General features: G+C 44.3%; 7 protein-coding genes across 7 annotated transcripts; 1 reads left to right on the top strand and 6 right to left on the bottom strand.

Annotated features, from left to right (window-relative positions):
- Positions 1–1,056: 1,056 nt before the first annotated feature.
- On the bottom strand, positions 1,057–1,716 carry LOC6550147 (uncharacterized transmembrane protein DDB_G0289901). The gene has a single exon (XM_001977508.3). It carries the CDS (start codon positions 1,595–1,597, stop codon positions 1,241–1,243), a length of 357 nt encoding a protein of 118 aa, XP_001977544.1. The 5' UTR covers positions 1,598–1,716; the 3' UTR covers positions 1,057–1,240.
- Positions 1,717–3,278: 1,562 nt separating this feature from the next.
- On the bottom strand, positions 3,279–5,465 carry LOC6550146 (vitellogenin-3). The gene is made up of 3 exons (XM_001977507.3): positions 5,162–5,465; positions 4,625–4,884; positions 3,279–4,303 (listed from the first exon to the last, which is right to left on the bottom strand). The coding sequence occupies exons 1-3, from the start codon at positions 5,397–5,399 to the stop codon at positions 3,566–3,568; spliced, it is 1,236 nt and encodes a 411-aa protein (XP_001977543.1). The 5' UTR covers positions 5,400–5,465; the 3' UTR covers positions 3,279–3,565.
- Positions 5,466–6,805: 1,340 nt separating this feature from the next.
- On the bottom strand, positions 6,806–8,369 carry LOC6550145 (phospholipase A1 2). The gene is made up of 2 exons (XM_001977506.2): positions 7,673–8,369; positions 6,806–7,550 (listed from the first exon to the last, which is right to left on the bottom strand). The coding sequence occupies exons 1-2, from the start codon at positions 8,339–8,341 to the stop codon at positions 6,864–6,866; spliced, it is 1,356 nt and encodes a 451-aa protein (XP_001977542.1). The 5' UTR covers positions 8,342–8,369; the 3' UTR covers positions 6,806–6,863.
- Positions 8,370–10,629: 2,260 nt separating this feature from the next.
- LOC6550144 lies at positions 10,630–11,247 on the top strand. Its single transcript, XM_001977505.2, has one exon. It carries the CDS (start codon positions 10,660–10,662, stop codon positions 11,179–11,181), a length of 522 nt encoding a protein of 173 aa, XP_001977541.1. The 5' UTR covers positions 10,630–10,659; the 3' UTR covers positions 11,182–11,247.
- A 531-nt stretch (positions 11,248–11,778) lies between these two features.
- On the bottom strand, positions 11,779–12,424 carry LOC6550143. The gene is made up of 2 exons (XM_001977504.3): positions 12,208–12,424; positions 11,779–12,146 (listed from the first exon to the last, which is right to left on the bottom strand). Exons 1-2 carry the CDS (start codon positions 12,422–12,424, stop codon positions 11,833–11,835), a joined length of 531 nt encoding a protein of 176 aa, XP_001977540.2. The 3' UTR covers positions 11,779–11,832.
- A 575-nt stretch (positions 12,425–12,999) lies between these two features.
- On the bottom strand, positions 13,000–14,452 carry LOC6550142 (glycine, alanine and asparagine-rich protein). The gene has a single exon (XM_001977503.3). The coding sequence runs from the start codon at positions 14,353–14,355 to the stop codon at positions 13,147–13,149; it is 1,209 nt and encodes a 402-aa protein (XP_001977539.1). The 5' UTR covers positions 14,356–14,452; the 3' UTR covers positions 13,000–13,146.
- Positions 14,453–16,867: 2,415 nt separating this feature from the next.
- On the bottom strand, positions 16,868–17,695 carry LOC6550141 (glycine-rich cell wall structural protein). Its single transcript, XM_001977502.3, has one exon. It carries the CDS (start codon positions 17,685–17,687, stop codon positions 16,962–16,964), a length of 726 nt encoding a protein of 241 aa, XP_001977538.2. The 5' UTR covers positions 17,688–17,695; the 3' UTR covers positions 16,868–16,961.
- Between the last annotated feature and the right edge of the window lie 81 nt (positions 17,696–17,776).

Below are 17,776 nucleotides of genomic sequence, written 5' to 3'. Positions count from 1 at the left end.
GCGATTAATCTTCATTTACACAGCAGCCGCAAGTGAATCGCCAAATGGAGGAGACACGACGCCGCAGACACTGGTTCAATGTCAATTGGCGTGCAAACATGGCTGGTTGCATACGCTCAAGTGCATCACTTACCATAAATTTCATGAACTCCACCGCGAATGTGAACATATAGCTTTTCTTGGCTGCCACCGCGTGCTGCAGATACACGTAAACACATTTGTATAGTTGGCCAAGAAAAGTTGTCTGCACATTGTGGAGCTTTAAGTTGGAAGTAAGCAATGTGTTCATATATCATTCGTTTCAATATTTAAAAAATTCCATATTGGGTCTGAATTATTAAACAAATAAATATAAATTTGGCGACATTTTTTATATTTTTTAAACAAAGTATTATGTCAATAATAGGGATATAAGTCAATAATAAGTCTGGAAAAAGTCGTTTTTATTTATAAAGACAATGATGTTAAATTCCGGCCTTAATTGGTGTATGATAACGTAACCTAATAAAATTTCATAAAGGTTACAAAACCACGAACAGAGAAAAGTTCTCTGTGGCACGGATTTGGGTTTTACAAAATAGATTTAAATCTATGCTGGCTTCTCTTCGTAAAAAAAACAAAGCATAGACATACTTAAATTATTTTATTGGGATTTTGAAACGTAGCCTCAATTTTCATAGGCAAGCTTACTTGAACATATTTTAAGAAGGTCAAATAACACAGAGCTAAGTTTATGTCTTCGTTTAATTAGATGCAAGAAATAAATGTACTGCTTCTCTTTGAAGAAAACCGATGCGCAAAGATACTTGTCGTTAATATTTCCATAAACTTAAAAATGTTACCACAGTGCCTCCACCTCCAGATGATGCTGATCTCCGCTGAACTCCCATCGCATCACCACCTTGGCCACCAAGACGCTGTTCCACAATCATTTGCAAGATGCATTAAATACTAATAACTGCTCAGTATAGTCGTATACTTGTATAGTCGGCTCCCAGAATGTTAATTGCTGACGATCCATAATGCAGAGGCGATTCATCATGGAAATGCTAAATGTATGCCTTTGACTTATTGGTTTATTTAATTGTTACACAAAAAAAATGTACTTAGAGACTATGTTATTAAATTGTGTGGATTGTGAACCAGGTGCGGAGAGAGGGGATCACGATTGGGATTGGAGCTTAGAGTTTGGGTTGGGGCTTGGGCTTCGCCTCCTTCGAGATGGTAACTGCTCGACTCTTTACCACCATCCACTATTGGAGCTGGAACTGGACCATCCATTGCTGTTCCATCCGGAATTGCCGCTGCTCCAGCCAGAGTTTCCACCCCATCCGGAGTTGCTGCCCCATCCGGAGTTACCGCCCCATCCGGAGTTGCCGCCCCATCCTGAGTTGCCGCCCCATCCGGAGTTTCCTCCCCATCCAGAGCCGCCGCCTCCTCCGATCTTTATGACCTTAATGACCTGCGGCTGGGCGACCCAGCCACTGTTCCATCCAGAGCTGCTGCCGCCCCAAGGATTGGATCCCCAGCCCGAGGATCGGACCACTCCTGCCGAAACACAGGCCACCAGTGCGCAGAGTACAATGAACACCTTCATTATGTTGGGTTTGCGTTTTTTCAGCTTTTAGTCCTGACTCGGAAAGTTAATCCTGGCTTGTTGCGCTGTGCGTCTCGAAGTGTAGCACTCGAATGCTGTAACCACTGGATCGCCACTCGCTATTTATCGCAAACTGCGTGGCCCAGACTAATCTGGTCGAGAATCCACAAAATAAATCTCCAGCGGCGGGTGGCTGGGCCAGGCCCGGCCAGGTCGGGTAATTGCAGTTTATTAAACCACTTTGAGCGTCCGATTCTTGACCAGGGTCAACTGGGTCTGCTTTACAAGCAGAAGCCACAACTGGGTAGCCATCAAGCCAAGTCAGCCAAGCATGTGGCAGAGTTGCAAAATTCGTACATAACTCACACGCTTGATGGATCATTTCCTCGCCTCGCTGATGGCGGAAACTGCAGCAGAGCCTGCACTGGGAGAAAAGACTAGATGTTAAGAACAAAAAGGTGCAACTGAAGTATTGCAGTTGTGCTTAGAATTTTATGAACTATATTAATTGCCCTATTTCAAGCTTGCCTTTAATATTAAAGGTTTTATTCAAAATCTTCAAGTAAAATAATTACACGACCTCCTTATGCTGATATTATATAGTATATTTCATTTTAAAAGCATCATGCGCTTATTATTAACCTGATATTTTTTTATAATCGGTAATGTAAGCAATGTTTTCTGCAGTGTAGCTTTAAGCTTAAGCTTAAACCGAAAAGTTGGCGTCAGTTGAGTCATTTGTCAAACTGGCAGCTCAAGCCGCAAACGGAGACACTTGCAGATAGTTTTGAAGACGGAGATGGAGATGCCGATGCAGATGCAGATGCAGATCCCAGGTGAAGGGGCCAAAAAAGAAAAGATTAAAAACCGAACCGAGCACAGTGGGAAGATGAGCTCGAAAGGTAACTGGATCTTGGCGATGGCATTTCCTGATCCTGACAGTCAGGCGAAGGACAAGGGAAAGCCCCCGACAAACGGGGCTACGTGATGGTTGATACGTATATTTAAAATATAACTTGGCCTATAAACAACAAGTTTATGGAGCACAGACTGCCATTGAGCTGGATAGTCAACTTTTCAGCTGTAAAGATGCAATTCCATCTAGGACATCTAGGCCGTTAAGGTGCTCTAGAATTCTATATTTCATAGATTCCCGCGAGAGATGAAATCATCGCTTCCCCGACTACATTCACCAATTAAGGCGGCTGACCTCAGGGGGCTATATAACTCATCTGGACACAAACGCCAACCGGATGACATCCAACTGCAAATTGCAGTTCGCACTGCAATTTTGCCACTGTACCTGGGCGCCACTCGGATAATAGCCAACAAAAAACACGAATAAAACAGCTCCAGTCAACAGTCAACAGTCAACAATCACGAGCTTGTGGCAATGGCGACACCGCGGCCTCTTTTCCACAAGTTATTTATCTTTCGGTTTTCTTCCACGGAGTATTATAATTTACCTAGTAATTTGTGACAATAATATGTTCGTACATTATTACCTTGCTCACGAGTCGAAAATGGGAATCAATACTCTTGGGTTACATGTGTGAGCATTTTTAAAATGGACCCTGTTCTATTAAGCTGATAATATAAGATTATGCCCTCCACACAATGTAAACATTAATGATTAGCATCGTAATGATGCCTCTGTAGTGCTAGAAATTGTAAAGCGATGTAAGGTTTCTTAGCCAATGTCATAAGACTTAACTTTATTGGTTGGTCTATTTATATTTATTTTAGACTGCTTTTGCCTTTTACCATTATCCTTTGTTATCACATATATAGGGTATTCCAAGTTCGTGGGCCTGCTACTTACTTCAAATTTAATTGAATTGTCAACGCTTAGAAGGCAAATAGTGTATTGCTTATCGACCGCAATCGGTTTGAGCAAAAACAAAAAAAAACAAGGCTTATTTCTAGCTTAGGATAAATTATGGGGAGGTGGATTGGGAGGATACCTGCTCATCCTGAGAACCAGGCTCCCGGTTTTCCCGTGCTTGTGCTACTGGGCGCTTCCGTGGTGGTCGTGGGTTCGGGGCACTTGCCGCAGTTCTCCAAGTGGGCCGTTCGCACGGCGGAGGCATGCAAGCCGTACGGTAGGGCGCCGTTGACCTCCAGGAAGTAGTTGCCCTTGATGTTATGCGGCACCTGATAGCCCATGGGCACATCGTCGCCCGGACATCGGAAGTCGCGCATTCTGGATATCGAATTGCAGCGAACGGCCAGGAAGTTACGCTCGTTTCCTGGGTAAATGGTTTCCGCAAAATACTCCCAAGATCGGGCATGGGCACAGGTCACCGAGAAGCAGCCGGCGGGAAGGGGACTCATGCCGCCCGGATAGAAGTCCACATCGCCCACCGGATCCCGTTTGCCCAGCACTCCGGGATTGCTATGGATCACATCGACGAAGCGGGCATCTCCGCGCATCAGACCCGAGAGGACTTCACCCTCGTTGAAGCACGGCTTGGCCGGATCCAAGCCAGTAATCCTGGGTATCGTCTGATTAGTCAGGCGCTGCAGGTGCCGTCCCGCCGATCCCACAATGTGGGCGCCCAGGCTATGGCCAATGAGATGGATGTTCTCCACCGGCACCAGATCGAGCAGCTTCACCAAACCCAAGGCGATGTTCTCGCCAATCTCCTCCGTATTGAAGGCCGACCAGGTGTACAGGGTATCCACGAAACGAGCAGCATCCACCGCCTGTGATTACACATTGTGAAAAAGAATTTTTAAGTAATTTTAATTTTACGCATTTATGTAGCGTAGCTGTGTATTTTTCAATTAAGTATTACGAGCACTTCAAGGCCCGTGTTTTTATATTAGCCTTCATTTGAGTGTACAATGTGAAATAAAATGCAAAACATTTAGATTAAACTCGAAGAGAGTCTAATCTGATCAAAACCTTATCTATAATATAAATATATATATTACAAACTTATTTCCGAGTTACTTGTGTATTGAACGCTTTAAATGGTATATTTTAACCAAATAGTTGCTTTACTTAATCTATTTTGTACTTACCACAAAGTTGACATCCCCACGGCAATTATAGGCCTTGGAGAAGACATCGATGGTATCCGAACCATTCACGGTGGTGGTCCATCCGGTGGCCAGGATGACGACCTTCTTCTTGGCATCGAACAGGGGACTCCTCCACATGGCCTCAGGATTTGTAAGTGGAAAATTTTTCTTTACACACGCCGTTTGCAGCTGGAAGTTCATTTGATTGATATCCGGCGAGTATTTCGACCTGATTTTGTTTGAAGCCAGCGCCTGGGAGCCTGAAAATATTCAATTAGTTTTTAGCTTACATCTTCTATATATATTTTTAGCATATTTTATATTTAATATATAAAATGGCTGAGATAATTGGTAATTTATATACACTCAAATGCAATGCACGAAAAATATGGTGCTTTTTAGAACTCAATACTTTGAATAGTTTGATCTCGCCTAATGTATTTTTCAACCCTTCCTAAGAAATACTTTTTAAACACTTTATTTTTCGATATATTTTTGTTTGTATTCCTTGTTTCGTTGACCTGCAAAAATACTCACAAATCACGTTTATGGAGTTGGAAACGAACTCGAATGGATATCCCGCGATAAGCTGCTTGCTGCCATCGAGGAGTCCTTGGGGTGTGGGCAAAAGACCGGGATCCACTATGCTGGTGCCCACACTTCCGATGGAATCGATCACATCCGGAAGCGTCCACTCAATAGCGTAGTTGGCGGGCACCAGCAGCTGGAGGAGGAGCGCGAGGAGCGGAAGCGTCTTTGGCGGAACTCGTCCCATCCTGGACACAAACTCGACGAGAACTGAGTGCCGGAAGCGAATTGGCAATTGTTTTTATAGCCTCCAGAGGGAGGGGCTCGAGCGACGAACACATTGCCTTATATATATATATGATTCCAGTCAACTGTGACCATATCGATGTGTGTTCCGATCAGATAAGGTGCACTTGTCACTTAATTAGTTTCCATTCCCATTTCGATTCGTCGCCTTCGCCACATCTCGCCGAGAAATCGGCAAATCTGGCTCAAAGCAAACTGCAGTCGCATGTCCCGGCCTCATCTGCATTTATTTTAATTCTAATCGAAAACTAAAGCAAATCAGAAGGCACAAGCACTTGAAGATAACGCCCTGTTTTGCCTGTTATGCAGTCGACGGGGCGTCCAGTCGATCGGTTAACACCCTATTACAGCGATTATCAGCTACGAGACTCGACCTTCCTACACCAAAAACAGATTATGTTTTAATCTCACTAAAGAAATGACAAAACTATTTGAATTCAGAAAAATGTTCCTGATCCCTTCTTCGCCACGTGCAGGGCTTTAACTGATAATGGCATAAACAATCTTTCAGTTTACAAAAATCCTCAGCCGATTGACAATGGCCCGTGCCGTCAGTAGTGTATTACAATATACACTTGAAAAAGTAAAAGGAGAAAGGCTTGTCTAATAATTTAATTGATGTGGACATTTATTTAACAATTTATTTCTACAAATTTGTAGTCAGAAAATATATGAAATGATTTAATTGTGTTATTATTTGGAACAAATCTTATGCCGTCAATCCAATTATTGCTTGTACTGCATTTATACTGAATGAATTTATTATTTAACTACATTCTTATGCACCCCAAAGTATATGTATATGTACTAATTTTCCTAGAATTCCTGGCACTTAATGTTCCAGTGTAAGGTCAACTCTCACGTATATAACATCAAATAGTGCCTCCGGTTACGACAACACGGCCATATTAATGGCCATATTAATGCGGGTACATTGCTCACCACTTATTTCCCATTCCGTATTCCCCGATCTCGACTCCGAATCTCCAAGCCATTGTCATTCCGTCAACGTGCCCTGGACAATTTTAGTGGCCCCCCAACAAAAAGACGTCACAAAAGAATTAACTTAGCGTTGACATCAGCTTTCGGCGATTTCTCACACAAATCACGGAATTCTGAAGTCTCCCGAAGATGGAAGGTGGGGGCTCAACTGGGATTTGTCCTTGAAGTCATCAGGGAAAATCCCTTCGGCATCTATCTGTGAGTGTGTATCTGCCTACCAATTGACAGATAAGTCATGCAGTCGATCTCTATATGAATTGTGAGTTCGCTCGCGTTTAGGAAAAATATGTAGGTGATGTACAAGTTGCAGATTATGTAACATATCTTAAAAATATATCATACAACTTTGCTGCACATTACAATTTTATTGCGTTTCTTTTTAATAACTTAAATTTATATATATTCACACACAAGCTCCACACTTTGCTGTGGAGTTGGTGTAGTTCTGCAGATCGGCATTTTGGCCATAGGGCTCCGCTCGATTGGCGCCCACGTAAAAAAGACCCAGATCCGTGTAGCTGGCGGCATAGCCCATCACAATACTCGTGTCCTGGCAATAGTTTCCGAGCAGGAGTTCAGAATAGCGTTTACAGCGCTTGGCCAGAAAGTCTTTCTCATTCGACGGATACACCGTTTCCGTCCAGTAATCCACAGCTCTCTGGTGCGAACAGCTAATCGCGTCGAGGTTCTCACAACCCGACTTGAAGGGAATCCGTCCCTGGACAAAGAAGTCCGCATCTCCGGCCCGCTTCGATGTGCCCAGTATGCCGGTATTCGTGTGGATAATGTCCACAAATCGAGCGTCGCCACTCCGCAGACCCTCCAGATCGTTGCCGTCATAAAAACATGGATTAGCTGGATCCAGTCCGGTGATTCGTTGCAGGATTTTTCCCCCAGACATTTGCCGATAGTTTCTGCCCGTTGAGCCGGCTATCTGGGCGCCCAAGCTGTGACCCACCAAATGGAACTGTTTGCTCACATAGCTTGTATTCAGCTGGAGGAGCGACTTGGCCAGATAAGCTCCAATAGCCTCTGTGTTCAGGGCCGACCATGTGTACAGGGTGTCTATAAAGTTAGCAGCATCTAGAACCTAAAAAGAGGTGTATTTGTAATGACTAGAAAGGGATATACTCGAGGTAATTAGGCCAACTGAGTGATTGCATCTTAAAGATAAATATGTCTCTTTGTTTGGTTTTTATTTGTATCTCTCACCAAAATGTTGGTATCATTGCGACAATGATAGGCTTTGGTCACGGGGCCACTATTAGAGCTGTTAATGCTCGTTTTCCAGCCGGTGATGAACAAGACAGTGGGTCGATCCTGGTTAAATCCGGTAGTATTCCATAAGCGCTCCGCTTGCGTCAGTGGAATACTGGTATTCTGACAACCATTAGGCGATTGAAGCAGAAAACTCATGCGCGACATATCCGGTATTAGTTTGGACCTCAGCACTCCGAGATCCACGATGGTGCTGCATATATAGTTCAAGGTGGAGAAGGCCAAGTCCAGGGGCAGACCAATAGCGAACTGCTTCAGCTGATCCTGCAGCTGATTGAGAAGCTGGTCCTGATACGAACTCGCTTTCTGTCGCAAGCTAAGACTGTTAGAATCATCAAATCTCGTCACTGTGTTCTCGGCTTTATTTTTCAAAGAACTCAAGCTTTCAGTTGCCTTATTCCTTAAGATATCTGCATCCTGAGAGCTGGAGCCCTTAAAGATGTCACTTAGTTCATGTTCATTTTGAGGCACGGTTCGATTTAAGTTATCAGACTTCAAACTATCTGCAATTGAAGAAGAGCTTGTTATCAGGGAATCAGTCCTGATGGACTGAGAAAATTCAGCAAGCACCACCACCAGCAGCACTAGGATCGAAGAAGACATGGTAATCCGAAAGATACTGTAAAAACACCTACACATGGCTGGCCTTTTATACAAAGGCCAAGTGACATGCAGATATATACATATATATTTATACATATCTTTCCTTTCAGTCATTACTAGCAAAATTTATCACTCCCCAAGCTAAAAATGTTTAATTCTAAGGCACGAAATCACGATGACACGAAATCACCACTTTCCACGTGTCCGAGCCTCACGAACTACTTGGTCTTGCAAAATCCAGGTAGCAATCGAAAAAATTTCCTCGCACATATTTTGCGTTAGGAAATGTTGCGTTGGCTGCCAAAAAGCGAGCCACCTAATAACCACCTTCCTCCGCTCCCAATTACTCACCGCCCCCACAATCAACAAAAAACAAAAAACACTAAATGAAAACAAGAGGTAGTCGAGTGCCTCGACTAATAGGTACCCATTGCTCAGAGATAAGAAGTCTGGGGAAGACCGTCAGACGGACAGGCAAGCGGATAGGAATATATCTAAATATCCCTAGTTGCAAATGCTGTCATCTAACTGTGACATGCCTCTCAACGAGTACAGTATACCCTTCTATTCACAGACCAACGGGCATACAAATTAAACACAAGACAAGCAGCGCTTTTACATTGGTAATTTGTGTGCCCCACTGCTGGTGTTGCTGCTGATGATCGTTGATGTTCGTTGATGTTCGTTGATGTTGCCGGCACGCAACCGCCGGCAACTACCAACTATTAGCCAGTAACCAGGGCGAGTGCTTCCAGTTGGCCATTTGGATGGTGGACTCACAGATTAATACTGCCCAATTATTCACACTGGCCGACTTTGAAGAAATGCCTGGCTTACGCCAAAAGAAAACTCACTATAAACGGCATATACTCGTACTATATATTACTTGTTACAAATATTCCACTTAACTTAGAGCCAATTATTTAATAACTCATTTAATAAGAATTGTAAGTAAGCGGTTTAGCTTTCAAAATATAATAATATTACACGATTTGTTCAGCCTATATTTTCAGATTATTTTTAGTAAAGTTCTGTTGACAATATAAGAACTAACTACTGATTTATTTATTACTATCTTTGGAATAAGAGCACCCGAACGTCGTTAGTAAGCTATCTTCTTGGTTTTTGGAAATTTATTCGCACATATCGCGCTGAATTGACGGCAACCACAATCGACAAATGTTTATATGTACATCGCTAGCGGTTTTGTTTCGCTTTTCCACCTTTTGCAATCTTCCAGACCACTCGTGCTTCATATATGGAGTAGATAGTACCCATATCTGGTTGGGAATGGGAATGGGAATATGGGTGAGTGTGTCGTGTGTCAGACGCATGGAGCTGTGGATTTTTTGGAAAATACTGGCGATCGAGCGCGGACTTCTCGCTCTGCTGGCTTCTTGTGCTTTTAATTGCAGTCGAGAGACTCATGAAATCGAAATCAATTCAGATTGCTCTATATCCATTACTCTATAATTTTGAGTCAGCTTGAGATATAGTTTTATGTAAGACTCGCTCACGCTAAATTGATAGATAAGTATATAAACTAAGAATTATAAACTATAAGCAGAAGCTGTTCTTAGACGAAATCAGATGTTTTTTCTTCGCAACTTCGCCTATTTGGGAATTGAACTTAAAAAGTACCCACGCAAACAGTTTCCCAATGAGTTAATTGCACTTTTTGGCCACTTGCACAATGGACACATCTCACTGCATTGTTTGGGCCGATAAATATACACCTTGAACGTACGAGTACATATATGTGAATGACTCTTTATATTTGCCATTCTACTTCCACTATTTGCTGTTGATAAACCCAATTAGTTGGTCTGTGCCAAAAATTTGGCGAGCTTCCGCCTCGAGTGCAAACAGGCGGAGGGTTAAGGCCCACAGGGATGCCACAGGTTACGCAATGGGCCAAATACCGAGAACGGCCTAATGGCCAAAAAGCCAAAAAATAATTGAGAAGACCAAAATTATTACGTATACGCACCATTGCAACAGGCTTTTCAATGGCCCCGCCACTTAGACGTCGACGTAATGCGGAGTAAGTGCAGCAAATTATCAGCTCCAGTCGAACGAGCGGCCAGCAGGCAGATGTCCGTTGCAACATTTTTTTTTTTCTGTGTTTTTCGCTTTTCGCCAAGGAAAACAAAAGACTGTGTGTAAAAGTCGGCGGAAAATGCAGGAAAATGCGGCATGTATTTGCGGTCGAATGTGAGTGCTTCGAGCATATAAAATCCAATGCAGTTGGTAGCAGTAAATTAGTTGACTCGAAACATTTCGCCGCGTCGGTTAAATCACTTCTACAATATCCAACCATGTTCACCTATCGCCTGAAACTGATGATCCTGCTGGGTCAACTGCTGCTGGGCATCCAGAGTTATCCTTTGGGCGATGATGTGTCCTCCAATGCAGTGGTCCATTCGGCGGGTCTCTTGGGTCACTATGCCGGCGGACTGACTGGCGGCGAGGCCTTGTCCAAGCTGGACTTCAGCACATCCTCGCATGAATTTGGCGCCTCCGGGGAGGCGGATCACTTGGGCTCCCTGGGCGACCACCTGGGCGAGGAGGGCTTCCCGGCGGACTACGGCAGCAGCGATGCCGGCGAGGAGTACGCAGAGGCCAGCGAGGTGCACTCCCACTACGAGGACCACAAGGCTGTGCCCGGCATCGATCATGGCAAGGGCGCCTTCAGCTACAGCACCCTGTACGAGTTCAAGGATCGGGATGAGCACGAACTGCACCACATTCAGCACCAGGCACTCGAACAGCAGGTGGAGCACCAGGCGGAGCACGACCACCAGCTGGCGGAGCACCAACAGCTGGAGCATCTCTACTAAGACTGTGATAGTCGCACCCAAGACCTAGCAATATGCTCAAAGATTCTCTTATTCTAAAACTGTTTTTTTTTTTTTGCGATTACTAAAATAAATCTAAGCTAAAGTGAATTGAAAGCCACTTTTGGTGGCAAGCCCTATAACAAAACAGGGAAAAGTATCTAAAAACATTTAATTAAATGAAAATGATATCCTTGATATATGTAAACTATGTAATTAGTATTCTGCATATTTAAGCAAATAAAAATAAAAAAAAAAACAAGACAACAGGGTTCCCGACATTTTTCAATTTTTTTGAACTTCCACAAAATCATAACATTAAAAAAATGACAAAAAATTAAAAAAAAAAGAATTTCTAAATTTGAATGCAGATTTTTAGATAATTGCGCCAGAAACATTTAGAGGTATGCCACTTCAAAATCCGATTAGGATAAGTTGAGTTATGGAGTAACTACGAGTAACTGGTATAAAAATGTGTTTTTTGCACAAATATAAATTATCTCCAAATGTAGGCCGCACAAAACCATATATTTTATAGCAATTTTATTGTATAATAAATTGAAAACAAAAAAAAACCCTAAGCAATAAAAGTAATAAGACCGCTGAAAAGCAGTTATTTATGATAGTTTGTCAATCGCTTTGCGATGAACCCATTTAGCGACCGTGGGAGTGGACAACTTGATGCTGGGGCAATTTGAGTTGCGAAAAGTCCACATTATCATTGACCACGATGCGGGGTTCGTGAACTGAAGGTATTGAAGGTATTGAAGGTATCGCAGGTATGGATGCAATCGATGGAATCACTGAATGCGGCAGGTGTGAAGCCATCAAGGTGTCCACATAGAAATGCGGCCAGGGATTTCCCAGTGGCGAGGAGTACGAGCTGGGTACCAGCAGCAGATGAGGCTGTTCCGTATCCGGAGCCAGTTGAAGAACGCCCGAGCTAATGTGTATGGGTGGTCCATAGGCTGTCGGTATAATAAAACCACAAATCAGTGACTTACTTCAAATAGCATTACTCATACGCACCGTGTCCGGACGTCTGCTCTTTCTCCACCGCATGGCCACGTACTAAAGCCGCAAAAACCACAGGCACAATAAGCAATTTTACATTAAGCACTTGCATTTTGTTTGGCCACTTTTTCAAGGGGCTCGCAGCTTTTATAGTCGCCGGCGAACGGATGTTCTTGGTCTTGGATGAACGCCCATCGGTGACGATTTTGGATGGCTGCACCTCAAATCGCATGACACTTGCTCGATAAAGATCGCGGAATCTATTACAATTTTCCATCGATACTTTGACGTAATCTGATCAATTATCCAATTAATATAAAATACTAGTATAAAACGATTTCATCCATTTTTGTTTATATGTAGGGTTGCATTCATTTTGATGTAAGCCTAAAAGATTCTATAAAATTTGTTCTATATATGTACCCTATCTTTAAATATGTATTTGTATACCTTCCTTACATTATATGTGTACGCCACGAGTATAAGCTATATTTTCATTAGAAAAAAACCCTAAGCTCTTATTATAATCAAATGCAAATTAGAACCCTAAGAACCAGAATCTCCAGACACCGCTCGGTCTTAGCCTTGTCCTCAGGGCCTCGCCGCGATCTCTTCAGATCCGGAATTGGAATATGAATCGCAACCGATTCGTTGGGAGTTAGCAACTGGGTGTTAATTAGGCTTAGAATCAATAACACAATGAACCCTAAAAAACGCCGAAAAATATAAATACATATGTATGGTGTATACTAGTAGACAGACGAATTTGTCTGAGTTATTGGCGATTACATAAGAATCTAAAGATATGGGGTATATTGATTTATTTTATGTACACAGCGATCGAACAAAAAAATACAGTTATTCGTTTTATAACTAGAAAAAAAATAGTTGAGTACGGTTAGGTTAGGATAGATTTTTGGGTCCTTGAGTGGCTTAACTCAATGGCTACATAGCCTAGCAGCCGACCAGCTTCTCAAAGATGCCGCCGCGCTTCCAGCCGCCATTGAATCCACCAGAGAATCCACCATTGGAACCGCCATTGTAGCCACCGTTGTAGCCACCGTTGTATCCACCGTTGTAGCCACCGCTGTATCCACCAGCGGAGGAGGAGGCACTGGAGTAGCTGGACTCCACGGCAGGTGGTCCGTACACCTGGGCGGGTGCACGGTCCTCATCGACGATCAGCTTGATGGTCTTCACCACCTGTTGGCTCTGTGCCTGTGGGGCGTAGGATACGGGAGCGGGGGCGTAGCTGATGGGAGCTGGAGCTGGGGCTGAGTAACGCACCACTGGAGCTGGAGCAGGAGCGGAGTAGGTCACAGCGGGAGCTGGAGCGGAGTAGGTCACTGCGGGAGCGGGAGCGGAGTAGGTAACAGCCGGAGCAGCCTGTACACGCACCACTGGAGCGGGAGCGGAGTAGGTCACTGGAGCAGGAGCAGGAGCGGAGTAGGTCACTGGAGCAGGAGCAGGAGCGGAGTAGGTCACAGCTGGGGCTGCCTGAACGCGCACCACGGGAGCTGGAGCAGAGTAGGTCACTGCTGGGGCAGGAGCAGGAGCAGAGTAGGTCACAGCTGGAGCTGGAGCGGAGTAGGTCACAGCGGGAGCTGGGGCAGAGTAGGTAACAGCGGGAGCAGGAGCGGAGTAGGTAACAGCCGGAGCAGGAGCAGAGTAGCTTACAGCTGGAGCTGGAGCGGAGTAGGAGCTGGCGCTGGCGCTGGAAGAGGCACTGGACGAGTATCCGCCATAGTTGCCACCATAGCCGGCCGAGCGTCCATAAGAGTAAGAGGGCTGCTCCACCACCTTGATGACCTTGATGACCTGCTCGCCGCCACCGTAACCACCGCCATAACCACCTCCATAGCCACCTCCATAGCTGCTGCTGCTGGCGGAAGAGGCCGAGGAGCTACCGTATCCGGAATTGTACACTGGGCGGCTGGGCTGGCTGTAGTATCCCTGATTGTAGCCGCCGGAGTATCCACCGCTGCCATAACCGCCTCCATAGCCACCACTGCCGGTGGAGTAGCCACCGCCGCCGGAGCTGCCGCCACCCAGACCGCCGCCAATGGCCTTCAGCAGGGCCAACTTGGCGCCCAGCAGGGCGTCGGAGGGAACTGGGGCCGAAAGGGCCAAAAGGGCCAGCGAAACGCAAACGTACAGCTTCATGGTGATACTGGTGGTGCTAGTGGTGCTACTGATGCTGCCGGCAACCTGAACGAAACTCAACTGATGTCCCAAATCGAGGCGAGGCACTAATTTATAGCCGGCCAACAGCCGTGTGCGTTTGTGTGGTTCTAAACTATGCTCCCCCCATTCAACGAGATGAGATGCCCCCAACACAGATGTTTGCTTAATTCATAAATGGTTACTTATGGGCCAAAGAGACGAGACAAGCCAATACAACCCAGTCGAAATGTATTCCAAATCTGGGCGGGGCCCTGAGCCACTGGCTGTCTGTCCATATGTCACCTCAACTACTTAACCATCAAGTGAGATATTTTCTCGCATCTACCGGCACGGCACAAAATAGTTAAATAAATCCGCGGCCCAAGAGCGTTACGGATTCGCAAGAAGCTCGGGTAATTCCCCAATTAGCACTGAGAGAAATATTTCGATCTGCAAATGTGATGTGATCTGAAACGCAGCAATAACGCAGCTATAATATTTATCAACACAAATCGAATTACATTAAGTGAATGAAATCAACGTAGTGAGTAGTGCAAAATATTATTTATCTGTGACATGCGAGCTAAAGAATGTCTACAAATGGTGGGGAAATTCTACCGGGCAATTCAATGCGAGCTGCATATTAATTGTCTGCTTCGAATCAAGCTGATTTGAGAGAGTAAAAAGTATCTTATTGTATATCAGTCATATTTCAATTCATATGAAGAAATTCATAAGAAATATAACTATGTGTAATACATTAGGTTATTTAATCAACAGTGGTAAAGCGAAAAAAGAAGTTAAATAATGAAACTTTTTTTCTAATTGAAAATGCACCCCAAATTTGTCGCAGTGCACGCTGCCACATGTGCGTGGCCAGTGTATTGGCATTGTCACTCATTCAGCCTCCGAAATCTTATGCATGATTCCACGTAGTCAAGGGGCTCAGCGGGTTGGAGCCTCGCCAATATCTAAATAACCAAATAGCCAAAAATCCGAAACTCCAAGTAACCCAAGCACGCCCAGAAATCTTCGCTCATCTCGGATTTCGAAAACCGAAAACCTGTCCACGTCCACGTTGTCTGACGTATTGTCTCCCATCTTAGATCAAATATTACATATATGTAAATGTCGCTTTTGGAACCCTTTGTATTTTGCTATTGATCTGGACGGCTATGCAAATTGGGTCCCCAAAAAAATGAAGAAGAACCCTCCAAATATGTATGTTTGCTCCATCTGGCGAAATTTTCTGTTCCCATAATTCGACGACTGGTTTTTTTTTCACGTAGCACGAGAGTATCGTAAAATACATTTTATGGAGCGATGCGTGGAATTTTAAGCAGTTTTGCAGCGTAAGCAACTAGTTCTTAGGCTTATACTTTCTGTTTTTTCTACAAAAGCTGCAGACTATTACAATGAGTTTTAAAAATACAAAGATTCTCTATGATTTCTATGCTATATTTAATACAATTTTAAGACAGTTTCTTAGCCTATTTGGCTGTATTAAATGAATTACTTGTGTATATAGGCACTTATTTATACAAGCTTAACATTGACTAAGATGAGTATTAACCTTTTCCAAAAGATTTATGTGTTCAGGCACTTGCTGTTTTTCTATTTACTTTTTCATCTTTAATTGTCTGAGCATTGCAAATATTAAATCATAGCCAATTTACACATTTCCATTTACAGAGTGTGTACTTTTTTTCTACGGGCTATTGTGGTTTCAGTGGTTCGGTGGTTCGGTGGTCCGGTGGTTCGGCGGTTCGGTGGTGCTCAAGTGGTTGAAGGGGCTGCGACATATGTGGCTAGAGTTGGGTATGGAAATGAAGATGGAGCTGGCCAACTCAACCAATTTGCACCCATGGGCCGTACAGCATTCTGGGCCAAACATTATACTTTTTTGGGCTTGGCTCTTGTGACTTTGACTTTGGCTTTGCTTTTGGTTTTTGGCACTTGATTACCATTAACAGTTTTCTTGGGCTCACGATCTGCAGTTCGATGAGCTAAGAGGAGTTTTGGGGGACGAAAAGGGCTTGAGCCGGCTAACTGAGTGCGTAAACAGCACTCAACTCTCGATTTCATTCAGAGGTCCAAAGCGAAGGTCACTAGGGTTGGGTGGGCCTATATTTTTTTTTTGGGTGGTGGCTCTTCGAATGGGTGCGAAATATTATTTTGTAATTGTCCAGCAGTCGATTGCAAAAGCAAAAAGTCACACAGCATATCTATGCATAAAATCAGGTATAAAATATAGAACTGAGAGTGTTAAGTTTAGTAGCTTTTTATTTAGCACACTTTTGGGCAGATAAATTCGTTGATTGTATTGTATTTGTTCAAGATGTGCTTTATTGTTTTTATGAGTAAAAAAGGAACTATAATATTTATAAATATTTATAACACAAAACCTTTTAGCTGTGTTCATATGTCTATTAAAGCACTGCTATACTTACACAATTCTATAATTAAAACTTTTACTCTTGGTGAGCTTAAAAGCAAACACTCACTTCGTTTATACATTTTATTAGAAATCGTTAACTTTTAATTACAAATCGTTGTTTAAATTATCAAAAAAAAAATGTCACCTGAAAATTTGGCTCCGTCGTTCTCTAGCAGAGTCCTCCAGCCAAACCCAGTGGTGGTGGTGGTGCACCGAATCCCAGTCCAAAGCCACCGCCTGCGCCATAGCCGGCTCCAAATCCGTAGGAGGCGGGCAGGACGGCACCACCGCCAAAGGAGCCTCCATAGCCGCCCAATCCTCCGCCCAGACCGCCTCCAAATCCGTTCACATAGCCGGCTCCACCGGCCAGGACAGGAGTGGCAACCGGCGTGGACACTGAAGTGACCACCGGTGTAACCACGGCGGAGGTGGATATGGCTGGAGCAGCGCCGACAAAGCCGCTGGAGTAGCCACCGCCATAGCCGCCAGTATAACCGCCGCCATATCCTCCACCATAGCCTCCTCCGATTCCACCTCCTGGCACCACCGACACCTTGATCACCTTCACCACGTTCTCGGGAGCGTAGCCATATCCAGCGCCATATCCTGATCCATAGCCAGATCCATATCCGTAGCCAGAACCATAACCGCCGCCATATCCATATCCATTTCCGTAGCCAGACGTGGTGGCTCCGCCCAGCAGAAGATTAAGCTTGCCAAAGGTGGCCTCGCCCGGCGTAGCCAGGGAAACCATCACAACTATGACCGCCGCCAATCCCAGGTAGAACTTCATGGTGATGTAATGTGTGTATCTTCGATTCGGTGTTCCTGCTAATCCACAAAATCCACTCTTGACTTTGCCGCGTCGACTGATGAACTCTGGTGACCATACCATCGACTTTATACCTAGCCAAGTCGGATTGCTCGACAATAGTGCGCGATTGTTCTGTACTGAAACCCGCAATGTGTGAAATTACTCAATGG

The sequence above is a fragment of the Drosophila erecta genome, unplaced genomic scaffold (genome assembly GCF_003286155.1).
Source record: "Drosophila erecta strain 14021-0224.00,06,07 unplaced genomic scaffold, DereRS2 tig00000126-arrow-pilon, whole genome shotgun sequence".
Classification (NCBI taxonomy): domain Eukaryota; kingdom Metazoa; phylum Arthropoda; class Insecta; order Diptera; family Drosophilidae; genus Drosophila; species Drosophila erecta.
Note: the sequence above shows the minus strand (reverse complement) of the source record. Positions and strands in the feature narration are given on the sequence as shown.

What these genes read in the sequence shown, in the direction of transcription:
- LOC6550147 (XM_001977508.3), bottom strand. Translation starts at nt 1,597, where the DNA reads ATGAAGGTGTTCATTGTACTCTGCGCACTGGTGGCCTGTGTTTCGGCA.
- LOC6550146 (XM_001977507.3), bottom strand. Translation starts at nt 5,399, where the DNA reads ATGGGACGAGTTCCGCCAAAGACGCTTCCGCTCCTCGCGCTCCTCCTC. An exon ending in CAACTCCATAAACGTGATTT is followed by an intron (nt 4,885 to 5,161) that starts GTGAGTATTTTT and finishes GAATATTTTCAG; the next exon opens with GCTCCCAGGCGCTGGCTTCA. An exon ending in GTGGGGATGTCAACTTTGTG is followed by an intron (nt 4,304 to 4,624) that starts GTAAGTACAAAA and finishes GTGTAATCACAG; the next exon opens with GCGGTGGATGCTGCTCGTTT.
- LOC6550145 (XM_001977506.2), bottom strand. Translation starts at nt 8,341, where the DNA reads ATGTCTTCTTCGATCCTAGTGCTGCTGGTGGTGGTGCTTGCTGAATTT. An exon ending in GCAATGATACCAACATTTTG is followed by an intron (nt 7,551 to 7,672) that starts GTGAGAGATACA and finishes ACCTCTTTTTAG; the next exon opens with GTTCTAGATGCTGCTAACTT.
- LOC6550144 (XM_001977505.2), top strand. Translation starts at nt 10,660, where the DNA reads ATGTTCACCTATCGCCTGAAACTGATGATCCTGCTGGGTCAACTGCTG.
- LOC6550143 (XM_001977504.3), bottom strand. Translation starts at nt 12,424, where the DNA reads ATGCGATTTGAGGTGCAGCCATCCAAAATCGTCACCGATGGGCGTTCA. An exon ending in AGAGCAGACGTCCGGACACG is followed by an intron (nt 12,147 to 12,207) that starts GTGCGTATGAGT and finishes TTATACCGACAG; the next exon opens with CCTATGGACCACCCATACAC.
- LOC6550142 (XM_001977503.3), bottom strand. Translation starts at nt 14,355, where the DNA reads ATGAAGCTGTACGTTTGCGTTTCGCTGGCCCTTTTGGCCCTTTCGGCC.
- LOC6550141 (XM_001977502.3), bottom strand. Translation starts at nt 17,687, where the DNA reads ATGGTATGGTCACCAGAGTTCATCAGTCGACGCGGCAAAGTCAAGAGT.